The sequence below is a fragment of the Miniopterus schreibersii genome (assembly GCF_964146895.1).
Source record: "Miniopterus schreibersii genome assembly, chromosome: 14".
Classification (NCBI taxonomy): domain Eukaryota; kingdom Metazoa; phylum Chordata; class Mammalia; order Chiroptera; family Miniopteridae; genus Miniopterus; species Miniopterus schreibersii.
In genome coordinates this window covers 13,623,421-13,645,826 of record NC_138114.1, presented here as the reverse complement: position 1 = coordinate 13,645,826, position 22,406 = coordinate 13,623,421, and the positions used below count along the sequence as shown (strand labels likewise).

Sequence of the window (22,406 nt, the reverse complement as noted above, 5' to 3'; positions counted from 1 at the left end):
GCCGCAAGTGCAAACTGTTAAGGGTTGGGCAACGTAATTAAGCTCTTTAAAAGAAACCAGTCCTAAAAGGAGCAGCACCCTGATCCCATTTACCTTTTAGGTGACAAAATCGATGCAGCAGCTGCCCCCCTGAGCCCTGAGTCTGGGCTATCAAGGAGGTGTGGCGGCTCCGTGGCTGGGTGCATATGGGTACAGGGCTGCCCTGGGTCCCAGCCAGCTGCACGGCCGCACAGTTCTGACTCCGGTGGCCACAGGTGAGGCCGAGTGCAGGTCCACAGTGGAATCTGCAGTAGAGGACCAGGGATTGGCCCAGCCACCACAGCAGCAAGAGGCTTTTCCAAAACGTTGCCCTCAAGCTCCTCCAGGCAAAAAGAGCATTAGAGGAGGGCTCTTCTGTGACCCGGTCTCAGAGCATTTAATGAGGCCAGCCCTGGCTTCCTGGCCACTTTTCCCAGCTTTCCTGCCACCCACAAAACAGGCTTTTAGGCCCAGGCCCTGCTCCAGAGAGCCATGTGATGCTGGCTGGTATTGCAGCACAGCCCCCATGCCAAGCCGGGCCCTCCTTAGTCTGGGGCCTGGACCGGGCCTTTCCCCCATACAGACAGAGAACACACGGGAGCCCTTCCCCTTTGCCTTCCACGGCCCAGCCCAAACCTGCAGACCTGAATGTGAGGATGTGAGGTCTGGGTCTGAGTCTCACAAATCAGCCACCTGGTTGCAGCCACCACCCACAAGGTGCTGGACAGATGGATGGAGGGAAGGACGCACGAACGATTGCATGGGTGGGAGGAGGGAGTCAGAGAGAGGCTGACGCAGCAGGTGAAAGGGGCTCCTGATTGTCACCAGAGCTGGAAAGAGCCTCATACTCAGCCAGTTCCAGTGGCGCGGTGCGGGGAGGAGGGCCGCCTCAAGCTCGGGAATAAAGGAAAGCTGAGGGAGCAGGAAGAGATGGGAAACAAGCACAGGTACCTTCATCGCAACAAGTTACAGAAATTGACCTTTATTTATTGTACTAAAGTCTGTTTAACTTTTGATACAAAGTAAGGTTTCAGTACAGAAAATCCCAGCCTGTCGGAACAGTACCTGTGCACGCTGTACCGCCGAGCCCACGTCTGCCGCTCAGAGCCGCGGCCCAGAGCGCGCGTGAGGCCTCGGGGCGGCCCACGCGCCTTAGCGTCGGAGCTAGAAAACTTGTACCTGTAACACAAAGGGCAGCACTGAGGACTGAAACGTGTTTCTTTTTGAACAACTGTGCAAGAAAATATATCCCTTTTTAAAAAATGTCAGTATGGCGAAACTACAATCTAGTGTCTAGAATTACAAAGAATAAAGTGAAACCAACGATTTCTTGCCAGTAAAATGAAATGTTAGGAACAGTATTAAAATATAGGTCCTACCCGTGACGCTTACACGGAGCCCCGTACAGTACCTATTATTAACAGGACGCACAGTTTAGGGAGGAACCACATCAGACCTTCAGCCAGAGACATCCAGCGTCAGAAGTGCAAAAAAAAGAAAAAACAAAACAAATCCCGAACGAAGACGTCCTCATGGAGCATTGTTCATGCCGTGAGTCTGCAGCCAAGACTGAAAGATCCCATTCTCTTTTCAGATTCTGACGGTGACAACACAAATCACTAGGCTTCCCCGAAGACTCTCAACTCGGTTTGAAACAATTTTCATATCCACAGAGCTGATGCGTGTGCCCACTCTACAGTTTAAGAAGTACCCTGCAAACATTGCGCTGAGAAAGGCTGTCGCTATTTACAGAGCCCAGAGGACTCACTGGCCTGCATCAGCTGAATATCCTGCCCAGAATGAGTTGTCATTGTGAACCCAAGAGGCTCCGATGGACCGGAGAGAATGCTGAAATGATAAAGGCAGGCGGAGAAGAAATGAGAGGGCGTAGAAGGCAGGGGGCAAGTCTGAGACAAGTCTGTGGGACTGCCAGTGTCGCCTTCCCTGGTGCAGGTGGGGAAACCACTGCGGCTGGCGAGTCGGCCCCACAAAGGCACTGGTTCTGCCACCACTGATGTCTAAGCATCTGCCGTCCCAATGTCCTGCCAGGAGAGATGCCACCGAGGAGCAGAAAGCTTTCAGAGCTCTGGTCCCAACAACAAGAACCTTCCAAAGCAAAGCAGCCCCATGAGGTTCCAGAGTTGTTTTGCTGAAAACAGGAACAAAACCAACACCAAAGCAACACGGGGGATCGACAGAGGGGCAGGGCTGGGCACCAACGTGGGCCGTTCAAGTAAACGTAAACAACCAAATACTTAGAAAAGGCTTGTAAACTTGTGGTGTGAAAGGTTCTCTTTGCAGCATCTCTGGTCAGCTGGCTACCGAAGGTTGGTGGTGAACCTCTCTAGCAAAGTCGTTTGTGGTTTCTGTTTTGTCCTAAAGCACACGTGTGAGAGGAAGACAGTCTGCTGGGCTGGGCCCAGATCCGTTCGTCTGCGGCCCTCTGTCTCCAAGGAGGTGCTTCTGGAGGCCTGCTTGTGGATCCTTCCCCTTCATGCTCATATTCAGACAGACTCTATTTTCAGTCACTGAAGAGCTGTGCCAGGTCCTGACACAGGCGGGCGAGCCGCGGTCACTCCGCAGCACAGCGTCCTCTACAGCGGGCAGGCTGGAACCCACAGGACCTTGCTTTGTTCTTGATTGACCAAGGCCAGGATCTGAGCACAAATGCTTGATAGGGCTCCTCCCTGGACGACCCCTGCAAAAGAGCCCCCAAACACACGTACTGAGCTCAGAAAAGACCCAGGCTGGAGACAAATAAACACACCCTTTACTCTTTGTGTTCCTCCGCCTGTTCTGAGCCCCTCTCTTCCATCAGCAAGAAATCGGGGAAGAAAAAAAATTAAGAGTTGAACACAAACCACTTTGGCTTTTTATCTGTTTCTCTGGTAAACTATCCAGTAAAATCCTGAAAGTATGGGCTTACATGAAGGTGGGTGTCCAATTTTGCCAGGCTTCCCGGCCCCTGTCACAGGGTAACCAGATTTAACCAAGGGCATCACATGTGGGTATGCTTAATGCCCAGTTTTGCCCTGGGGAGTCCAGCTTATTGGAAAGCCATTGGGGGTGGGGGATAGTTGATGGTCTAATCAACAGGAGAATTCTGTAGGAAACAGGATGGGTCTAGGAGCTGGAAATCCCGTGGACCAGAGAGGATTCCCAGAAAAGATGGTGACGTTTCCATGTATGGCCCAGCCCTGCTCACAGGCTCAGACAGCGCCAGTGGACAAAGCATGTCCCAGATGCCTGCCATGGGTACGTACAGGAATTGCTGGGGAGTGTTCAGAAACTGCTATAGATGTGTGACAGTAACTGTGTGTCTGTTAAATCTAATAAAAAGGCAAGGCTTGTATTTTATGTTTGGAGTTTTAAATTTTCATTGCTCTAGTAACTACTAATGTATTTGACTAAAATATTGGTTTGTGATGGGCTGGAAATTAAAACACATACACACATAGATAGATGGAAGCACCAAGGTTGGTTCTGAGAGCAACTGTTGCATGAGAAGCACCAGACTAGGTCACAGCACCCTCTCCGCGTTCATTAAAATTGCCGTCCCCACCTCTCTCTGACCACGTTATTAAACCCCCCTACGAATGACTGATGTTTATGGAAGAGGCTGAAAGCCAGAGTCGAGTGACAGCCAACAACTGGAGCCATCCTTGCTTTCGTTTGCTTTGTTTCAATGACCGGGAATGGTAATGACACAGCTTTTCTTCACCAAACCTCAAAGCCAAACTGACCTGCCCTGGAGGGTGCTGGGAACACAGGGTCACGGCCGCCACTGCTGTGCTGCCTGCCTGGAGCACTGAAGCTACGCTATAGACTGTGAGACAGACCCACCACTGCACAGGTAAAAACTGGGCGGACAAGGCCAGACCATGACCTGAGGCCAAATCAGTGAACTTTACCTCTCAAGCTATTAAATGCCTGCCATCAGAACACCTGCAATGAAACGCTGACAGGGGCATTCAGCAGGCACCGGAAAGCATGGGCTGTTACCACTTCTAAGAACAGTATCTTTGGGACCCGATTCCATCCCCTCTGCGTGCTGCTCTCCAAGCTGAACGCACACCTACCTGTGAAGTACCTACTGTACTCCTGCTCGATCTTCTGAGCCGTCTCAAACTGCTCTTTGGAATGTCTCTGGGTCACCTTGTCCTTCAGGTAGATGGGGTCTCTCTGTTCCCTGTGGGGACATTCAGAAAACCGAGCTGAGCCTCTCGCTTCCCCAGGCCTTCCTCTTCTCTTCTTTTGTCCAGAGTAACAGGGATCCCTGTGTGCTCCCCTCACGAAGCACAGCAATAGCCTGCAGGCTCCATGGGGAACTCTGGGCAGAGGGGGGAGGTGGGCACCCCCTGTACATGCACATAGCAAGCAGACACCCCACTGCCCCCAAGAGCAGGTACCAGAAGCTTGGAAGCATAAAGGGCAAAACCAAAGGGGCCCTGATGAGCTGTTAGCTCAACCATTAGGGACACTGAAGGTCAGGGAAGCAGAGACTCATCCGTATCCCAAGCCACCGAGTTCCTATGTCCTCGTGAGCACCCAGCTGAGAGGCAGGAGGGGGGGGAAGGAGAAGGGGAGAAGGGGGAGGAGAAAGGGGGAAGAGGGGAGAGGGAAGGGGAAAGAGGGAAGGGGGGAGGGAAGGGGAAAGAGGGAAGGGGGTGGGGGGAGCTCTGCAGACAAAGCTGTACATACTAAGAGCTGTGGCAGCACCAGAGGGCAGAGGGGTGGTGGGCAGGGAGGGGCTGGGCTAGGCTATCACTGCCTGGCTCTGAGCATGAGGTCACAGCTTGGGGCAGAGGGCTCCTTCTGTATGTGTCCAGGTTTCAGGGCCGCGAGGTTGGTCTCACTCCTCCACCCCACCCGACCCCCGCCCTGCCACCCCAGCAGGCCACGCGCCACCTACTTGACATGCTTGGCGCTCTTGTAGTGGATGAAGATGACGATGGGGTAGATGTGCATGTGGTGCAGCCGCTCGATGGCCTGGGGCGCCACGTCCAGCAGGCAGTGCCGGTTCTGCGGGGACGCGGGGACAGCAGAGTGAGCGCGGGGCCAGGCCTGGGGGTGGGGCCTCGGCAACCCCGGGGCCCTTCTGGGGAAACCCTCCACCCTTCTCTGCCACCAATAGGTCCCCCCTCCCCCTCCCACTGCACTACCTGGCTCCACAAATCGACACATAGCTACCCATGAACAACGAAGCGAGACTGTCTCTCATGACGACACGTGACACACCATGGGGAAGGTGACCCTGAAACGCTCTCCCCACAAGTTGTCAGTCTGATGGGTCAAGGCCCGAAGTCAGGGCCCAGTGGGGGCTGGGTAGCCCAATGCAAACCTCCTTTCCTACCTTTGCCCAGATACAGGGAACTCCTTAAAGCGCTACCCAGGCCGCCCTCAGGGAACAGGGAGTGTGGCGGGAGAGGGGAGGCTGGAGTCTGTCTTTGCGGGGCTGTGACCAGAATGTGTCCCAGGGTCCCCTGAGCCCCCAGGCAGAGTATGAGCCAAAGGTATCATGCCTATGACTCGTCTCCCAAAGCTCCAGTGCCTGGGGCCCCGCTGATGGGAGCTCATCACTGCTCCTGGGCATCTGCACTACAGCTCTAAGGGCCCTGGAAGGTGTGGCCTGAGGAGCACCCACAGCCTGGAGGGCTGCTTTTCCAGCGTGCCCTGCCATGTCCCGCTTTCCCTCACACTACCTGGCAAGTGGACCTCAGGACTTTCAAGAGCCTAAAGACATGCAGCAATAGCTCCTGGCCCAGGGGCAGGGGCCCTGCTGTAAGCCATGAGCCCTGTCCCAGAATGACACAGAGAGAGCTCTGCACTAAGCTCAGTGGATAGGTGTGGTGTGGGACCTCCTGCAGAAGTCCCTGAGAGAGGCCCGTCTGAGCAGAGAAAGTTCTCGTAAGTGGGAGAGGAGCCCGGACACAGGGTGACTGTGACGCCCCTCGCCCAGCCCAGCTTCCTCTTCATGAACATGGACACACAAAGCAGCAATGGGGCAGGCGCCCAGCAGGCTCATCCGGACACAGCAGCAATGCGGGAGGCTCCCAGCAGGCTCATCCAGACTAAAGGGCACAGTGAGCTCACCAAAGGTCCGGGAGCTGCACAGGGCAGGGCCCAAAGGCACAGCGGGTCCAAGGCCAATGCTCAAACAGGCGTAGAACCCTCGGTCTGAAGCAACAGGTACCTTTTCTGTGATCTCCTTTATGGAAGCCACCGTGGTCACATCGAAATGGCCACTCCTCCGCTTGTAGTCAACAAACAAGCAGTCTTTGACGCCTCGCTCGATGGCCTGCTGGGAGGCCTTCATCACCTCTGCAAAGTAGACAGAGGAATCAGGAGGCCAGCACTGTTCACGCTCTGGGAGACCACTGTGCAGAGGGGCCGCCAGGCATCCAGTCCTGCTGTTCCCTCTCCCAGAGAAAGAGTCAGAACCCACTCACCCATATGACCCAAGTCAGGAGGGCTTGGACACACTGTGGAATCTAGCCCAGGAGACAGTGGGCGTGGGCACAGAGACAGGCATGGGGGCCCTTACCAAGGGGGCATCTGCAGAACTTGCCAGGCGCCTCATTCACCAACATTTCCTTCACCACGTCCAGTAAAGGCCCCAGAATCAGGACGGGCCTCAGGGAGGTACAGTCGACTTTCTGGACCCGCTGATAGGCAAGGCTCACTGAGTCTGAGGGAGAGGGGCCGTGTCATTAACCCACTCGGAGTGAAGGGAAGGAGAACGGCTGGGGACACGCTGCTCCCCTGGCTTTGCTAACTCTAGGCAGGCCCACCCCCTTCACTCCACAAATCCAGAGCCAGGTAGAGTGACCACTTCACCCGAGTCTGCCTGGGATTTGCCCAGTTTTAGCACTGGGAGGCCCATGTCCTAGGCACAGCAGGGCACGGCCATTCTGGATTCCAGCACAACTGCCCAGTCTGTGAACACCCAAGTCAGTTCAGCACTTCTTCCTGCCGAAGTCCTTCCTTCTGTGTCTTACGCCTGCTCACCCCACCCCCAGTATCCAGTCTCTGCTCTCTAGAGAGGCAACCTCTGGGGTTTGGCAGGGACAGGCTCCCCTGCAGGTAGGGAGTCACGCAACCCAGACCTGCACAGCACGGTGAGCAGAGGTGAAGCTCCCACTTCCTCGACCCCTTTCTCATGAGCTGAACAAACAGAACCAGGTACCATGAGCCAGCTCTGATCCTGGAGATGAGGACAACCCTCAGGAAATGGCAGAGCAAAAGACAGAGGGACCTGGGTCCCTGGATAATCCCAGAACGGAGCTGTCTCCCTGGGACCACCCACCAGCTCAGACTTGTACATGGCAGGGAAATAAGCTTCCTATCATGCTTCGGCCTCTGTTATGTAGCCTCAGTCACAGCAGTCAAAGCAATACCCTCGCTGATACACACTGCATTCCTCTCCTTCCACCAAAGAGGATAATACAGTCCTTGCAAGAAGAACTGGCCTAAACACCAGCCCACAAATATCTTCCTGGCACCTCCCTGGCACTAGTCACTGTGCTGGCATCTCAGAAACACTTTAAAAAGTGTGTAAAGCACAGTCCTTGCCATCACCAAGCTCACATGCTAACCAGTGTCATAAGACAGCACCACATGGCAAGACCACCACACAGAAGTTGCCCAACAACTCCAGGCAGCGGAACAAGCAATCCAGGGACAGGAAGGGGTTAAACAAATACTATGTTGGATCAGACAATGAAGAGACCACCTGGGAGGCCCAGGACAGAGGTGGGATGGGAGCTGATCCCCAGGCAGAGGGCAGCGGGATGGTGGGTGACGGGCAGGATGGTGAGTGACGGGCGGGATGGTGGGTGACGGGCGGGATGGTGGGTGATGGGCGGGATGGTGGGTGACGGGCGGGATGGTGGGTGACGGGCAGGGCAGAGCTGAGGTGGAGGGAAGACTAAGGTGGGCTTGTGAGGACGGGTCAATGAGAGGCTCGGCCTGGAAGCCCGGTCACGGCTGTACAGCAAAGTGGGACCAGGAGACACGGGAAGGGAGCGGAAGTGGGGCCGTACGCGCACACTGCACGGTGCTAGGTGCAGCAGCGGCCCCAAGTCTGAGCCCGTGGGCAGGACTGAGCAGTCTCTCCTCTTCCTTCACTCTACGTGTGTGTGTTTTTTAGGCTTGATGACTATGCACGTGCATCTAGATGGCTTTCTGTCAGCATCTTTCAACCTGGTGACCTGACCTGTTGCTAACAAAGCAGGGGAGGGCTTGGAGGCCACCTCCACTGTCCTGGGAGCCTGCGCATTCCTAACTAAGGGCTCTGAGGAGTCCCGAGACAAAGAACTTCCTCCAAGAGGGATGAACCATCCCCTCTTTAGAAATTACAATCCCAGAGATAAAGCCCAACATCCTCTCTGACACCTCCATCCAGTCCTGGACCCTGCGCCTCCTCAGAGGGGACCACTATACAAGCTGGAAGTACACCCTCCACGTTTGTTATTCTTACTAAGTTAATTTTTTTTATGCTCAAAAAGACTAGAAAATATGTGCACATAAGTATGTATTCAACAAAAATGACATGATACTGGCCCCAGCCAGTGTGGCTCAGTTGGCTGGAGCATCATCACATGAACTGAAGGGTCGTGGCCTGACGCCCGGTCAGGGCACATGCCCAGGTTGTGGGTTCGATCCCCAGCTGGGCGTGTTCAGGAAGCAACCAATTGATGTTTCTCTCTCTCTCTCCCTCTCACCTTCCTCTCTCTCTAAAATTAATTAAAAAAACTTTTTTAAATGACATGATACTGTAAATATTCTTTTTTGCTCAGTGCTACTTCTGGAATGCATCTGTGTCAATCCACATTGATCTCTTTTGAACACCCCAACTGTTAGTATCCCACACTGCAGGTAGCCAATGTAGAAGACTCCTGTTCCTCCCTGAATAACCTGCTTCGTCAGAAGTCCTCATAATCACAGAGCCAGAGGGCTGGAGAGCATCTCGGCATTCACCAAATCCAGCCAGAATAGGAAGACCAGAGGAAACACAAAAAGCCCCAGTAACAGTGAGTATATAGACAAATAAGAATCCAGAAGCAACATGATATACATGCATAAATTGCTTTTAACTCTGGTATAGATATTGAAAACCAAAAGCATGAAAGTAAACTTATAAATCTATGTGAATGAACACACAGTATAAAAAGAAATAATTGGTGTCATCAATAACACAAAGTGTGGGAGGCAGAGAGGTAAAGCAGTTTTTATATGAGATTGAAATCAAGATGTTATTAGTTTAAAATGAATTGTTGTAACTTTAGATGTTTTATGTAATTGCAATGGTATCCACAAAGAAAATACCAATAAAATATACATGAAGGAAAATGAGATGCAAACCAAAATGAGATGCAAACCAAAACATAACACTACAAAAATTTAATGAAACACAGAAGAAGGTAGCCAAGAAGGAAAAGATCGGCAAAAGCTACAGGACATACAGAAAACAACAAAATGACAATAGTAAGTCCTTCTATCTTGGTAATTATTTTAAATGTAAATGGATTAAATACCCCAATTAAAAGAAATAGATTGGGTGAATAAATTTAAAAAAAACAATAACCAACTACATGCTGTCTATAGATCGAAGGACACACATAGGCGCCAAAAATGAAAAGACAGAAAAAAGGTATTTCCTGCAAATAGAACCTAACGAGAGCAGGGGTGGCCACAGTTATATCAGACAAAACAGACTTTAAGACAAAAACTATCACAAGAGTCCAAGAAAGGACATTATATAACAATAAAAGAGTCAATTCTTCAGAAAGATACAACAATTTTAAATATATATATGCACTTTAGTGTTCCCAAGTATGTGAAGCAAACACTGACAAAACTGTACAGGTATGGCCGTGAATGGAAACGACCTCCACCTTTGTGTCCCTGAGGTGACCTTTAACCAGCCTTGCTGTCCTCAGCAAGCACACCAAAGCCTTCTGGTTGATGATTATCTGTGTTTCTTAAACGCACACAATGCAGCCATAATATTTTTGTTAGTAACAGCCAGAATGGCCTGACAACCCAGATAAATATCAAACTGGTAATAGCATTGATTATAAACAATTATCCACCACAAGACCACCAGGAGGAATGGCCCGTGTCACTATCGCATTCTTTGTCCCTTTGTCTTGTCAATCATTAGTACCTGAGTTACACTATAAAAAGGTACTGCAACAGGGGACTGTTAACGGAGAATACTCTGCCCAGGTTGCTAGGTCATCTGTCTACTCCAACACTACATTCCTGTAAATAAGTTACGCAATAATAAATTCTATTATACTCTATGGAGTTACCTGCATCATCCTTCAGCCTTAAAATACCTTCTCATTACAGTGGCCATTACACCTTTGTTCCACTGTCAGACACAGAACTGAAGGGAGAAATAGCAACACAGTTAACAGGAAGGGACTTCAGTACCCCACTCTCAGTTATGAGCAGAACCAGCGAGAAGACCACTAAGGAGACAGAGCTCCTGAAGAACACTGTAGAACAAACGGACTTCACAGACACACAGAGCACCAAGAACATTCTTCCCAAGTGCATACAGAACATCTCCCAGAGAGACCACATGTTAGGCCACAAAACAAGTCTTACCAAATGTAAGAGGAACAAAATCATACAAAATATCTTCTCTGACCACAATGGGATGAAACCAGAAATCAAAAGCAGAAGCAAAATTCAGAAATATGTGGAAATTAAACAATTCTCTCTTTAACAACCAATGGCTCAAAGAAAGATATCACAAGGAAATTTAGAAAACATCTAGAGACAAATAAAAATGAAAACAAAGTATACCAAAACTTTGCAGCAAAAGCAGTACTAAGAGGGGAAGTTTATAGTGGTAAATGCTAACATTGAAGAAGAAGAAAGATCTCAAATCAACAAACTAACTTTATGCACTTTAAGGAACCAGGAAAAGAACACACTAAACCTAAATTAGCGGAAGGAAGGAAATAATAAACAGCAGAGATAAATTAAACAGAGAGCAAGGAAACAATTAGGAAAAAAAAAAAATCAATGAACCCAAGAGTTAACATTTTGAAAAGATCAACAAAATTGACAAACTCGTAGCCAGACCAATGAAGGAAAAGGAGAGAATGTGTCAATGACTAAAATTAGAAATGAAAGAGGGGACATTACAACATACTTCACAGAAATAAAAAGGATTAAAAGAAACTACTATGAGCAATTGTATGTCAACAAATCAGATAAACTAGAAAATATGAGAAATTCCTAGGAACATACAGCCTATCAAGACTGAATCACCAAGAAATAAAAAATCTGCACAAACCTGTAACAAGGAGATTGGAACGGTAATCGAGGAGCTTCTCAACAAAGAAAAGCCTGGTACCAGATTGTTTCACCACAGAATTCTACCAAATATTTAAAGAAGAATTGCCCGGCCGGGCGTGGCTCAGCGGTTGAGCACTGACCTAGGATCCAGGCGATCGGGGTTCGATTCCCGGTCAGGGCACATGCCCGTGTTACGGGCTGCAGCCGATCAATGACTCTCCTCTCATCATTGATGTTTCTATCTCTCTTTCTCTCCCTCTCCCTTCCTCTCTCTGAAATCAATAAAGATATAAAATAAAATTTAAAAAAAAAGGAAGAATTAACACCAACCCTCAAACTTTTCCAAAGAACTGAAGAGGGAAAACTTCCAAACTCATCCTATGAGTTTACTCTGATTACTCTGATATCAAAACCAAAGACACAAGAAAACTATAGACCAATATCCCAGACGACTATTGATGCAAAACCTCCAACAAAACACTAGCAAACTTAATTCAACAGTATATTAAAGGGATTATACACCATGACCAAGTGGGATTTATCCCTGGAATGCAAGGATGGTTCAACATACAAAAACCCATCAATGTAATACACCGCATTAACAAAATGAAAGACAAAGCCCACCTTATGATCTGAATTGATGCAAAAAGCATCTGTCAAAATTCCACACCCTTTTATAATAAAAAAATCCTCAACAAATTAGAAATAGAAGAAAACTACCTCAACATAATAAAAGCTACATATGAAAAGCCCACAACAAACATTATACTCAATGGCAAAGACTGATAGCTTTCCTTCTAAGATCAGAACCAAGGCAAGGATGCTCACTATCACCACTACTACCCGACATAGTATTGGAAATCCAATACAGTTAGAAAAGAAAAGATAAATAAAGGGCATCCACATTAGAAGACAAGAAGTAAAATTATCTGTTCACAGCTGACACAATCTTTTATGTAGAAAGCCCTAAAAAAATACATTTAAAAACTGTTACAACTAATAAACAATTTTAGCAAGATTTTAGGATAGGAAGTCAGCATATAAAAATCAGTTGCATTTCTCTACAGTAACAATGATCAATGTGAAAAACAATTCAATTTACTATAGCATCAAAAAACAAAATAATTAGGAATAAGCCGAACCAAGGAAGTAAAAGACTTGTACACTGAAAACTATAAAATGTTGCAAAAAGAAATCAAAGAAGATATAAATAAATAGAAAAACATCCTATGCTCATGGTTTGGAAGCTTCAACATTGTTAAACTGTCCATACTACTCAAATCAATCTATAGATTCAATCCCTATCAAAATCCCAATAATATTTTTTGCAGAAATACAAAAAACAGTCTGAAATTCATATGGAAGCTCAAGGGACCCTTCACAGTCAAAACAGTCTTTAAAAGAACAGGACTGGAAGCCTCATACTTCCTGATTTCAAAACATACTACAGTTGACCTTTGAACATGGGGGTTAGGGGTACTAAATCTCCGGCACAGTTAAAAATCCCTGTATAACTTTAACTCCAAAAAACTTTACAGTCATCCCTCAGTATCTGTGGGAGATTGGTTCCAGGACCCATCACAGATACCAAAATCCACATATGCTCAAGTGCCATATATAAAATGGCAGAGAACATTACCAGCTACAAATTGAAAATACTATTTTTGATCCACAGTTGGGTGAATCCACAAATATGAAACCTGGGTATATGGAGGGCCCACTGTATGTTTATTGAGAAAAAATCCACATATAAGTGGGACCCACGCAGTTCAAACCTGTGATGTTCAAGAGTCAACTGTATGAAGCAACAGTAATCAAGGACAGTGTGGTGATGCATAAAAACACAAAAATAGACCAATGGGAGAAAATTAAGAGCCCAGAAATAACCCCTTGCATATATGGTCAAGTGATTTTTGCTTAGGGTACCAAGACTACACCAATAGCGAAATAAAGACTATTGGTGTTGGGAAAACGGGTATCTACATGCAACTGGACCCTTATCTTACACCATATATAAAAATTAACCCCAAGTGAATTAAATACCTAAATCTAAGACCTGAAACTATAAAACTCCTGGAAGAAAGCATAGTAGAAAAGTTTTATGATACTGGTGTGGGTAGTGATTTCTTGGATATGACACAAAAAGCACAAGTAACAAAAGTAACACAGACAAATGGGACTACAACAAATTTAAAAACTTTCATGTGTTAAAATAAACAATCAGCCAGGCCGGGCGTGGCTCAGAGGTTGAGTGTCAACCTAGGATCCAGGCAATCGGGGTTCGATTCCCGGTCAGGGCACAGGCCCGGGTTGCAGGCTCGATCCCCAGTCGGGGGCGTGCAGGAGACAGCCGATCAGTGACTCATCACTGAGGTTTCTATCTCTCTCTCTCCCTCTCCTTTCCTCTCTCGGAAATCAATAAAGATATATTTTTTTAAAATAAATAAATAAAAATAAACAATCAATAGAGTGAAAAAACAATCTGAGAAATGGGAGAAAGTATCTGCAAATCATATATATCTGATAGTTTTTAATATCCAGAATTTATAAGAAACTTCTAGAACTTAACAACAAAACAACTCAATTAAAAAAGATGGATGAAGGATTTGAATAAACAATTCTCCAAAAGAGATATAAAAATGGCCAACAAGAATATGAGAAAGATATTCAACATCACTAATTAAGAGAAACGTGAATAAAAACTACACCCACTAGGATGGCCACTATGAAAAGAGCAAAAAATAACAAGAATTGGCAAGAATGCAGAGAAAGTGGAACCTCTGTGTACTGCTGGTAGTAAAGTAAAATGGTGCAGCCACTATGGAAAACAGTATGGTGGTTCCTCAAAAATATTAAAAATATAATTAACCTATGATCTGGCAATCCCACTCTGGCTATACAGACAAAAGAATCAAAGCGGGGTCTCAAAAAGGTATGTGCACACCCACGTTCACCCAGCATTATTCACAACAGTCAAGAGGCAGAAGCAACCCAAATGTCTACTGACAGGTGACCGGATAAAGAAAATGTGGTGGACAGACGCAGTGGATGCCACGCAGCCTAAAAAGAGCCAGTGCGGCTCTATGGTTAGAGCATTGGCCTGCACATTGGAGGGTCTCGGGTTCGAGTCCTAGTCAAGGGCACATGCCTGGGTTGCAAGTCTGATCCCCACCCCTGCGTGGGGCGTGTGTGGGAGGCAACCAACCCATGTGTCTCTGTCACACCAATGCTCTCTCTCTCTGTCTCTACCCCTCCCTCCACTCTGTCTAAAAATCAATGAAAAAAGGTCCTCGCTCCTTGGTGAGGGTTAAAAAAGAAGGAACTCCTCTCACGAGAGACAATACAACATGGATGAACCCCAAGACAATTTTGCTAAGTAAATGAGCCAATCACAAAAGGACAAACACTGCTTTATTCCACTCACACGAAACATCAAAAGTAGTCAAAATTATAGAAACAGAAAAAGGTGTCATGGTTGTCGGGAGTGGTGGGGGGACAGGGAATTAGTGTTTAGTGGGTACAGAGTTTCAGTTTTGCAAGAAAAAGTGGTAGAGATCTGTTGCCCAACAATGTAAATAAACTTCACACTACTGACCTGGATGCTTAAAGATGTTAAGATGGCGCATTTAATATGTGTTTTTACCACAAAAATATCAAATGGAAACTCAAAATAATATGGGCAGTTTCTGAAATAAGAATGTGTTGGACACAACAGAAGTGCACTGTGAACAGGAAAGGGGCCAGGAGAAAGCAGGCAGGCCGAAGCTCGGGAAGAAAAAAGACGGAAAACGCAGGAGGAAAAAGTACAAAACACACAGGGGACACGGTCGAAGGTGCAGGAGAGAGGAAAGAAGCGCACAGGAGTAGTTTAAACAATAGCCAGGCTTTTTCCAAAGGACGCAAGTTTCCTAACGGTACATATATGTGCACTTTTCCGTAGGTATATTTATACTTCAATAAAATGAAAAAAAAAAAGCCACCATGGGTTAAAAAAAACACCCACATGCTACTTATGAGAGAAATTTAAATATAAAGCTACAGAAAATTTAAAGTAAAAGGGTAGAAAAAGATGAACTGCGCTAACACCAACCAAAAGGAAGCTGGTATAACAATAACATCAGACAAGACAGACTTTAAGGCGAGAAACATTATTGGAGATAAAGAAGTGCATCTCATGATGATAAAAGGGTCAATTTACCAGGAAGATGTAACAATTCAGAAAGTGTTCGCACCTTAAGACAACTTCAAAAAGCAACTGACGAGCTAAAAGGAGGAACAGACAAATGGCCATTTTTCCGAGATATTTATGTATCCACAGAACACAGAGCAACTGTACCAGAGACGGTGTCTAGGGGAGAAAGTGGGAGAAAGGAAATGGGGGTTCTGAAAGTGGAGATCAAAGAAATAAAAGAACCAAAAAAATAAGTGAGAAACCCTTGCCATAATCAAGAGGTCAGCAGACTTTTTCTGTTAAGATGGTAAATATTTTAGTTTTTAAAGGCTGAAAGGCAAAATCAAGTAACTGTAAAGGCCTTCCTTTCACATTTTACAGCGTAAGAAGCGTCTCAGCAGGCAGGCAGCGGGCCAACCCCTGTCCCGACGCAGAGTGACAGTCAGCTATGAACAAAGGTAGGATTCACTCAACTCACTGTGCCTAAGGCCTTAATTTAAAACATAAGGAAGGAGGGGAGGAAGGGAGGGAAGGAGGAAACTGGCTGTCCTACCCTCTGCTGCTCACTGCCACCTCCACACCCAGAAGGGCACCCGTTCCAGGGACAGTGGACACATTCTGGGTTGCAGGAGCAACATGCACAAGCACCTCCTGCTTTACAGGACAAACATGCCCCTTCCTCAAGGGCAACCTCCCAGGGGATGTCCAACTCCCTAATATGCAACTCCAGGCCCGTCAGCACCCAGCCCTGGGAGGATCGTAAAAATCACTAATGGACATAAAAGTGAGGCCAGGAAAGATCTGCAGAGACTGTTGGTCCATGGTCACCACCAAGTAGCCTGTAATAACCCCCAAAAAACCTAGAAGCAATGCACTAAGCATTTTGCTCACTCAATACTTGTCCTTCCTTACAGAACCTGTGTTACTGGAGGCCAGCGATGTGTCAACTAAAATCCTGCCCTTTCCGCTCTCTTGCACATGCGAGTGGCCAATGAAATGTAAGAAGCTGCAGGGTGGAGTTTCTGGGTGAGCTACTGAAAGAGGTACACTCAGCTGGGACACACTCTGCCTTGCCCCTTCCTCCTTCCTGCTGCCAGGACATGGACGTGATGGCTGGAGCTGCAATGACACGTGGTGACCACGGGCAGAACTTGAGGATGAAAGCCACATCCTAGAGCCTAGAGACGGTAGACTGAAGACAGTAGAGCCACCATTCCAACCCAGATACCTAACTCTAGACTACTTCTGTGCAAAAGCAAAGTAAACCTCTATCTTGTTTAAGCCATTGTTGGGAGGATTCTGTGGTCAACAGCAAACCCAATCCTGAGAGCCCATTAGAAAAGTGAACTCAGCCACTTGCCTTCAAAGAGTGGAATGGAGTCATTGGAAAAGGTGTCCAAGGCAAGGAGGTCTTTGCCATCTTTGGACCCGCTGCGTTTGTGCTTATGTTTTCTTCGAAAGAAGGATCTGCGTGCAGCCGCTGACAGCGTCTTTGAGGCGTTGCTGTCATCTTTGACTTCGGACATGCTGAGCCTCCTGGAGAATTCTTGGTCCATCCTGCAGTCACAGGAGACGGCAGTGCTGGGACGGGACATCTCCCGCCCCGCCTGCCCATGAGGAGGGCGAGGGCTGGAAGTCCAAGCTCCTCCAACACTCCTCTGAAAGTCTCATGGATCCTTCACCCACCCACGCCACCGAGGACACTGGAACCACCGCTGCGGGGGTGACACAAGCCCCAGTGCCGGGGGCAAGCTCTCAGAGCAGGCCAAATTCTACATTCAGATGGGTGTCCGGGAACTAAGACAGCCTTCAGTCGTAGGCAATACGAGTCATGCTCCCTGCCGTGGAGGAAGGAAGCGCTGATATGCACTGCAACGTGCACAGACCTCAGAGACATTACGCTAAGTTAACGAAGCCAGGCACCAAAGGCCACAGCTATATGACTCCATCACGCTAACGTCCAGAACGGGAAAATCTACAGATACAGAGAGGAGATTCAGGGTTGCCTGGGACGGGGGCGGGGGCAGGGGAGACAGAGCGCAAAGCAGGATCGCTGAAGGGTCCGGGCCTCTCAGGTGATGAGAATGTTCTAGAGCTGGCTGTGGGGAAGGTGGCATATATCCGTGAATATACTAAAAGCCGTGAATAGTACACTTCGAGTAAACTGCATGGTATGTGAATTGTATCTCAATACATCTGTTAAAAATATAAAAAGCCGTGTCTCCTCAGTCACCAGCGTGCTTCTGCACAGGGCTGACGTGTGCACGGCACTGACGCCAGGAGCAGGTTTTCAGACAAGCGGTTTCGGAAGACGGACAGAGCGGAAGCCAAGGTGAGTAGCAGGATGAGTCCTCCCCCCTGGGGACAGTGCAAGGTGCCCCCGTCCGACCCCGAGCCCCCCGCAAAGAGCACGTACACGTATTTGCTGGGGATCTGCCCGCGCTGGATCTTCTGTGCATTCTCGTCAAGCTGCCAGGCCATCCAGGACCCAAACGTGCCCTGGGGCAGGGTGTCATCAACGTAGAGAATGTCGTCCTTCTTAAAGCTCAGCTCATGCTCCACCTCTGCCAGCCGGTCATACAGGGCCCTGGGCCAGGCAACAGAGGGAGGGGATCAGGCCGCACACCCGGGCAGCCAGGCTCCCGCGTCGGTCCCCCCGCTCTGCGCTTTTCCAGACTATGATCAGGACCTGCTGTCTCCTCATCTTGGTGGTGGTTCCCAAAGAAGGGAGCCCGGGCTTGACATAACAGGACAAAGAAGCTGCCTTTCCTCCCCGAGACTGGGCTCCGTGGGGACAAGGCTGCCTCAAGCCCATCAGACAGACAACTTCCTACCAGGGACCAAGGCCGTGTCTACCCTTCCACATGAGCCTTTCCATCTGTCTCCCTCCTGAGTCAAAAACAGTGGTTCCTGCAGACGGGAACTCCCCAGGATGGAAACCGGTCATCCCCCACCAAGGAGGGGGTCCTAGAGACAGGGACCCACACCTCCTGGTACACAGTTGACCAGTGCTTGTATTCTTTTTGTGGCCTCAGATCTTCAAGAACAGGAAGGAAGCTATGAGCACCCCCTAGAAACTGCCAGATGCCCATTCCCCCAACATTTCAAGGCAGTACTTGGAGGCACTGTGGACACACTGCAGAGGGATCGGCAGAACTGGGTCAGAGAAAGGAGGGAGAGGAGGGCAGCCCACAGGAAAATGGGGCTCTGCAGCCTCAAAATCCCCCAGGCCCCAAACCCTAAAGAGGGAGCCCATCTGGCCCTGCAAGTCCTCTGGGTTTTTTCTAAGCCACAAGCATCCTGCCAAGAGCTTGCAGCTTAGGGCCCACGTAATGATCACGGCCCCAACCTTTGGGGCAAGAACAGAGACACTGTTCTGATGGAACAGTCTCCATCGAAAGTCCCTCCCCTGGCCCCGAATCCCTGGAACCCCCGGGACCAGCACCTGATGTAGAAGCTGTCGCCAGGCAGGCCCTTGACCTTGGTGAACTCCTCTGGGCGGTACTGCACCTTCAGGCGGACGCCATCCTTGGGCTTCAGCATCTCCACATAGACCTCCTCCACCGTCTTGCTGCGCACGTCCAGACTGCCGTACTGCCCAGGGACGGGGAACCAGGGTCAGGGGGCAGAAGCCAGGGCAGTCTGGGCACCCATGAGGGGTAGATTGTGGGATAAGGTGTAGATTCAGCATCCCTTAACCAAGAAGCTGCCTGCCTCCCCTTTCCAGGCAGGGCCAAGGCATCTGCCCAGTTTCCACTCTGCCCTCCACAGCAGGATGGAAATGTGCCATCCCCCACCAAGAGGGGGGTCCTTGAAACTGGGACCCATACCTCACAGTACACAGTTGGTGTTCTTATTCTTTTTGTGGCCCAGGAGAAACCCTACTCTGTCCCCCAGCAAGTAATGCCACACCTGACCTTGCTTAGGCCACGTGCATTTCTCAGTGCCTACAAACCAGCTCCCCATCAGACAGGAGACCCGTGGGAAGCGGATGACACTGCAGCAGATCAGAGTCCTGCTGCCAGCAAGAGCAGAGCACCTTCCCTCCAGATGCCGGCACCCAAGCGGGGCCCTGCCCGCCTCCCTGTGATGTTCCCAGAGGGTCCTGGCAGCCTCTCCTCCTCCTATGTCCCTGAGAATGCAGGAAGCCTGATATGCACACAGAGGGGCCTGGCCTGCCACTCAGCAGCTCAGAACTCACCTCGAGGATGAGGTCCCCTGGCACGAGGCCGTCGGGGCCCCTGGCAGGACTGTCATCCTCCACCTCGGCCACAAACACCCCGTGCAGGTTCCCACCACATAAATGCACTCCAAGCTCCAGCTGGGACTTTCTGACAAAGACAACTCGTGGTTCTGGGGGTTTCTTGTTGGCATCTCCCACAGTCCTTTCAAGAGAAAAATGGAGTTCCTTCATTACACACAGGGAGGGAGGGGGCACAAAGACAACAAAACAGTGGCAGAGGCCCTGCTTCCGCTTGCTCCCACGTCTCCTGAGGGCTCAGAGGCAAGGGAGCTGGGAGGCGGTCCCATCGCCGACTCCAGTACTAGCGAGTTAGCTTATAGGCAGGATGCTGAGGGTTGGCAGAGGTGAAAACATGGGCCCCCAGTCACAAAGTCAGTTGAAACAGAGCGGCAATCAAAGCCCCTGCTTTCCGGCCCAGCTGTCTACCACATGCCTTAGGCTGTGCCTCTCCCACCTGGATGGTACTTGCTTTCCCAACCTTGTTCTGCCTGAGGAAAGTGAGAGCCAGTCCCACTGACCAGAACACAACCCATGTGGCACATGTTTACTGAGTGGCTTCTACGGCCCAGGGACTGAGCTAAACCACAATGAAGAACCCCTTGCCATCAGGGAACTCAGAGTGCAGTGAGGGAGGCTAGGACGCTGGCAAGAGGCAGAGTGCAGGAAAGGGGACAGGAGCAGAGCCTGATGAAAGGGACTTCAGGGGAAAAGCCAGGTGGATTCAGTGTGCTGCAGATAAGTTCCAACGTGACAGACTCTGGTGCAAAGGATGCAGAGTGGCCTCATGCTGAGAGGACTTGGTCGAGGCCCCACCACGACAGGGACACGGTTCCGTGCAGGACTGCATGTCCTGGTCATGTGGCCCTCTCCCCGTCTTCCCCTCCAGCTCCTACGTGTGCCAGGCCTCCACCTGCCCACAGGAAGGCTGATTGCTCCTCTTGACTGCTCTCCACACTCACCCTCTGCACACCTAACCCCTGCTCATCCTGAACGTTCTGACTTAGCTGTCGCCATTCCCTGCCACACTCCTGACTGCTCCATTGCCACCTTTACTGTCCATCCTAATATGTACAAGAGAGAAAAAGAAAGCAGGAAAGGGCAGGAAGAAGGAAGGGAAAAAAGAAAGGTGTGCTCCCCACCCCAGATCCTGGTAGCCTGCTGTGTGGTCTGCAGCAGAGTGACACCCTGTCCAGTGCCCACGCCTCTCAGAGGATGTGCTCAGGCCATGACAATGACCCACCTGGACCACCCCACTCACTGAGGTGCATGGGGGAAGGCTCACAGCACGCATTTGCTGACCTGGAGTTGGGGGCACTCTGCTTGGTCGGGGGGGTGCCAGGACCCTCATCCTGCTCCATCAGCGGGTCGATGACAGAGGGATGCTCCGGGGTGGTAGCACCGCTGCCCTGGAGAGTGGAGTGGGTACTGGCAGGGTCCAGGTGGGAGCTGGGGATATAGGACAGGAAGGATAAAGAGCAGCTCACAGGCCCCGGCAGCCGGAGCCGCTTCCTCCGGTGGGAAGCAGGGCTGGGCTGTGAATAGGGACCAGGTTACCCGACCCTGCATCCTGAGAAGGGCGGATACCCTGGGAGCTTGGGCTCGGGTCATGCCCCCTGCAGAATCTGCCTGTCCTCTCCTCACCTGTCCTCAGCTCGGGATCCTCTGTGAAGGTGTTGGTCTAGGGGACACACAAATTTGCTGTCCCTTTTCCGCTGTGCGTCTTGTCCCCCCTTCACTGAGCTGTGCAGGGTTGAGTGGCAGGGGCATGTCTTCCCCCTCCCTCATCTGCCCTACATCCCACAGCATAAAGGCAAATACCAGCAGTGTCTGCTCGTGGACAGGGGCTGTGTGTGAATCCCACCCCAGGGCCTGGCTACCACACCCCAGGTGTGGAGCCTCCTGCGGCACAGGGGGCCCCAGCCATCTCTTTCCACCCCTATCTCAAGAGAAGACATCTTCCCTCTAGTATGTCCTTCTTCCAAAATCCAAGGTTAGTCAACTCTCCTCTTATGGCAACAGAATGCCCAGAACTCGCAGCTGGCACTCTGGGTCTCCCCAGGGTGAGCCGTGCACCTGCCGCACCCGTCACCTCCCCAGCCCGGAGGGTCCCTGGAGGTGCAGGCCCTCACCTGGACCGGGAGTGGCTGCTGAGCTGGTGCATGTGTGGGTTGTACTGGGCCAGGATGGTGATGGTGTCACACTGCTGCCCGATGATGAGCCGGGCCTGCTGCTCCGTGGCACTCCGCAGATTTATGCCATTGAACTAGGAAACACCCAGAGCGGGCTCGCTGACGGCAGGGATGGGAATGTGGGAGCATCATTCTTCCACAGAACAGAGGCTCCCACTTACCTCAAGTAACTGATCTCCATACTCAAGGCCAGCCTGGTGAGCAATACTGCCCCCGGTCACCTTGGAGACGTAGACGCCGCCCTTCTCTCCACTCACAATGGAGATGCCCAGCGGCTCCGAGCCCTTCTGCAGCTTCACGTGGCGAGGCTCCTCCATGTAGGGCCTTGGAAGAGACAACAATTTTGGGATTTGGGCCTAAAGGAAGGGTTTGGGAAGATCTGAGGCGAGGCATGCAGTCAGCTATGCAGACAGGGCTAGGGAGTGCCCGATGCCCCTACACTGGCACAGCTGGATGGGAACAGGATGAT

At 50.0% G+C, this 22,406-nt stretch overlaps 1 protein-coding gene across 4 annotated transcripts in view; it reads right to left on the bottom strand.

Annotated features, from left to right (window-relative positions):
* Window positions 1-979: 979 nt before the first annotated feature.
* Window positions 980-22,406, bottom strand: part of DLG5 (discs large MAGUK scaffold protein 5) — a 109,390-nt gene continuing 87,963 nt past the window's right edge. For all 4 annotated transcript variants that reach the window (XM_081158824.1, XM_081158826.1, XM_081158825.1 and 1 more), the window contains 12 exons: window positions 22,099-22,261; window positions 21,878-22,011; window positions 21,048-21,194; window positions 19,707-19,890; window positions 18,951-19,099; window positions 17,922-18,092; window positions 16,866-17,062; window positions 6,563-6,706; window positions 6,212-6,339; window positions 4,931-5,040; window positions 4,098-4,207; window positions 980-2,716 (listed from right to left, as the gene is read on the bottom strand). In XM_081158824.1, coding sequence (XP_081014950.1) covers window positions 2,613-2,716; window positions 4,098-4,207; window positions 4,931-5,040; window positions 6,212-6,339; window positions 6,563-6,706; window positions 16,866-17,062; window positions 17,922-18,092; window positions 18,951-19,099; window positions 19,707-19,890; window positions 21,048-21,194; window positions 21,878-22,011; window positions 22,099-22,261 — 1,741 coding nt within the window. In that variant the 3' untranslated portion in view covers window positions 980-2,612. The remainder of the gene's footprint in view (window positions 2,717-4,097; window positions 4,208-4,930; window positions 5,041-6,211; window positions 6,340-6,562; window positions 6,707-16,865; window positions 17,063-17,921; window positions 18,093-18,950; window positions 19,100-19,706; window positions 19,891-21,047; window positions 21,195-21,877; window positions 22,012-22,098; window positions 22,262-22,406) is intronic.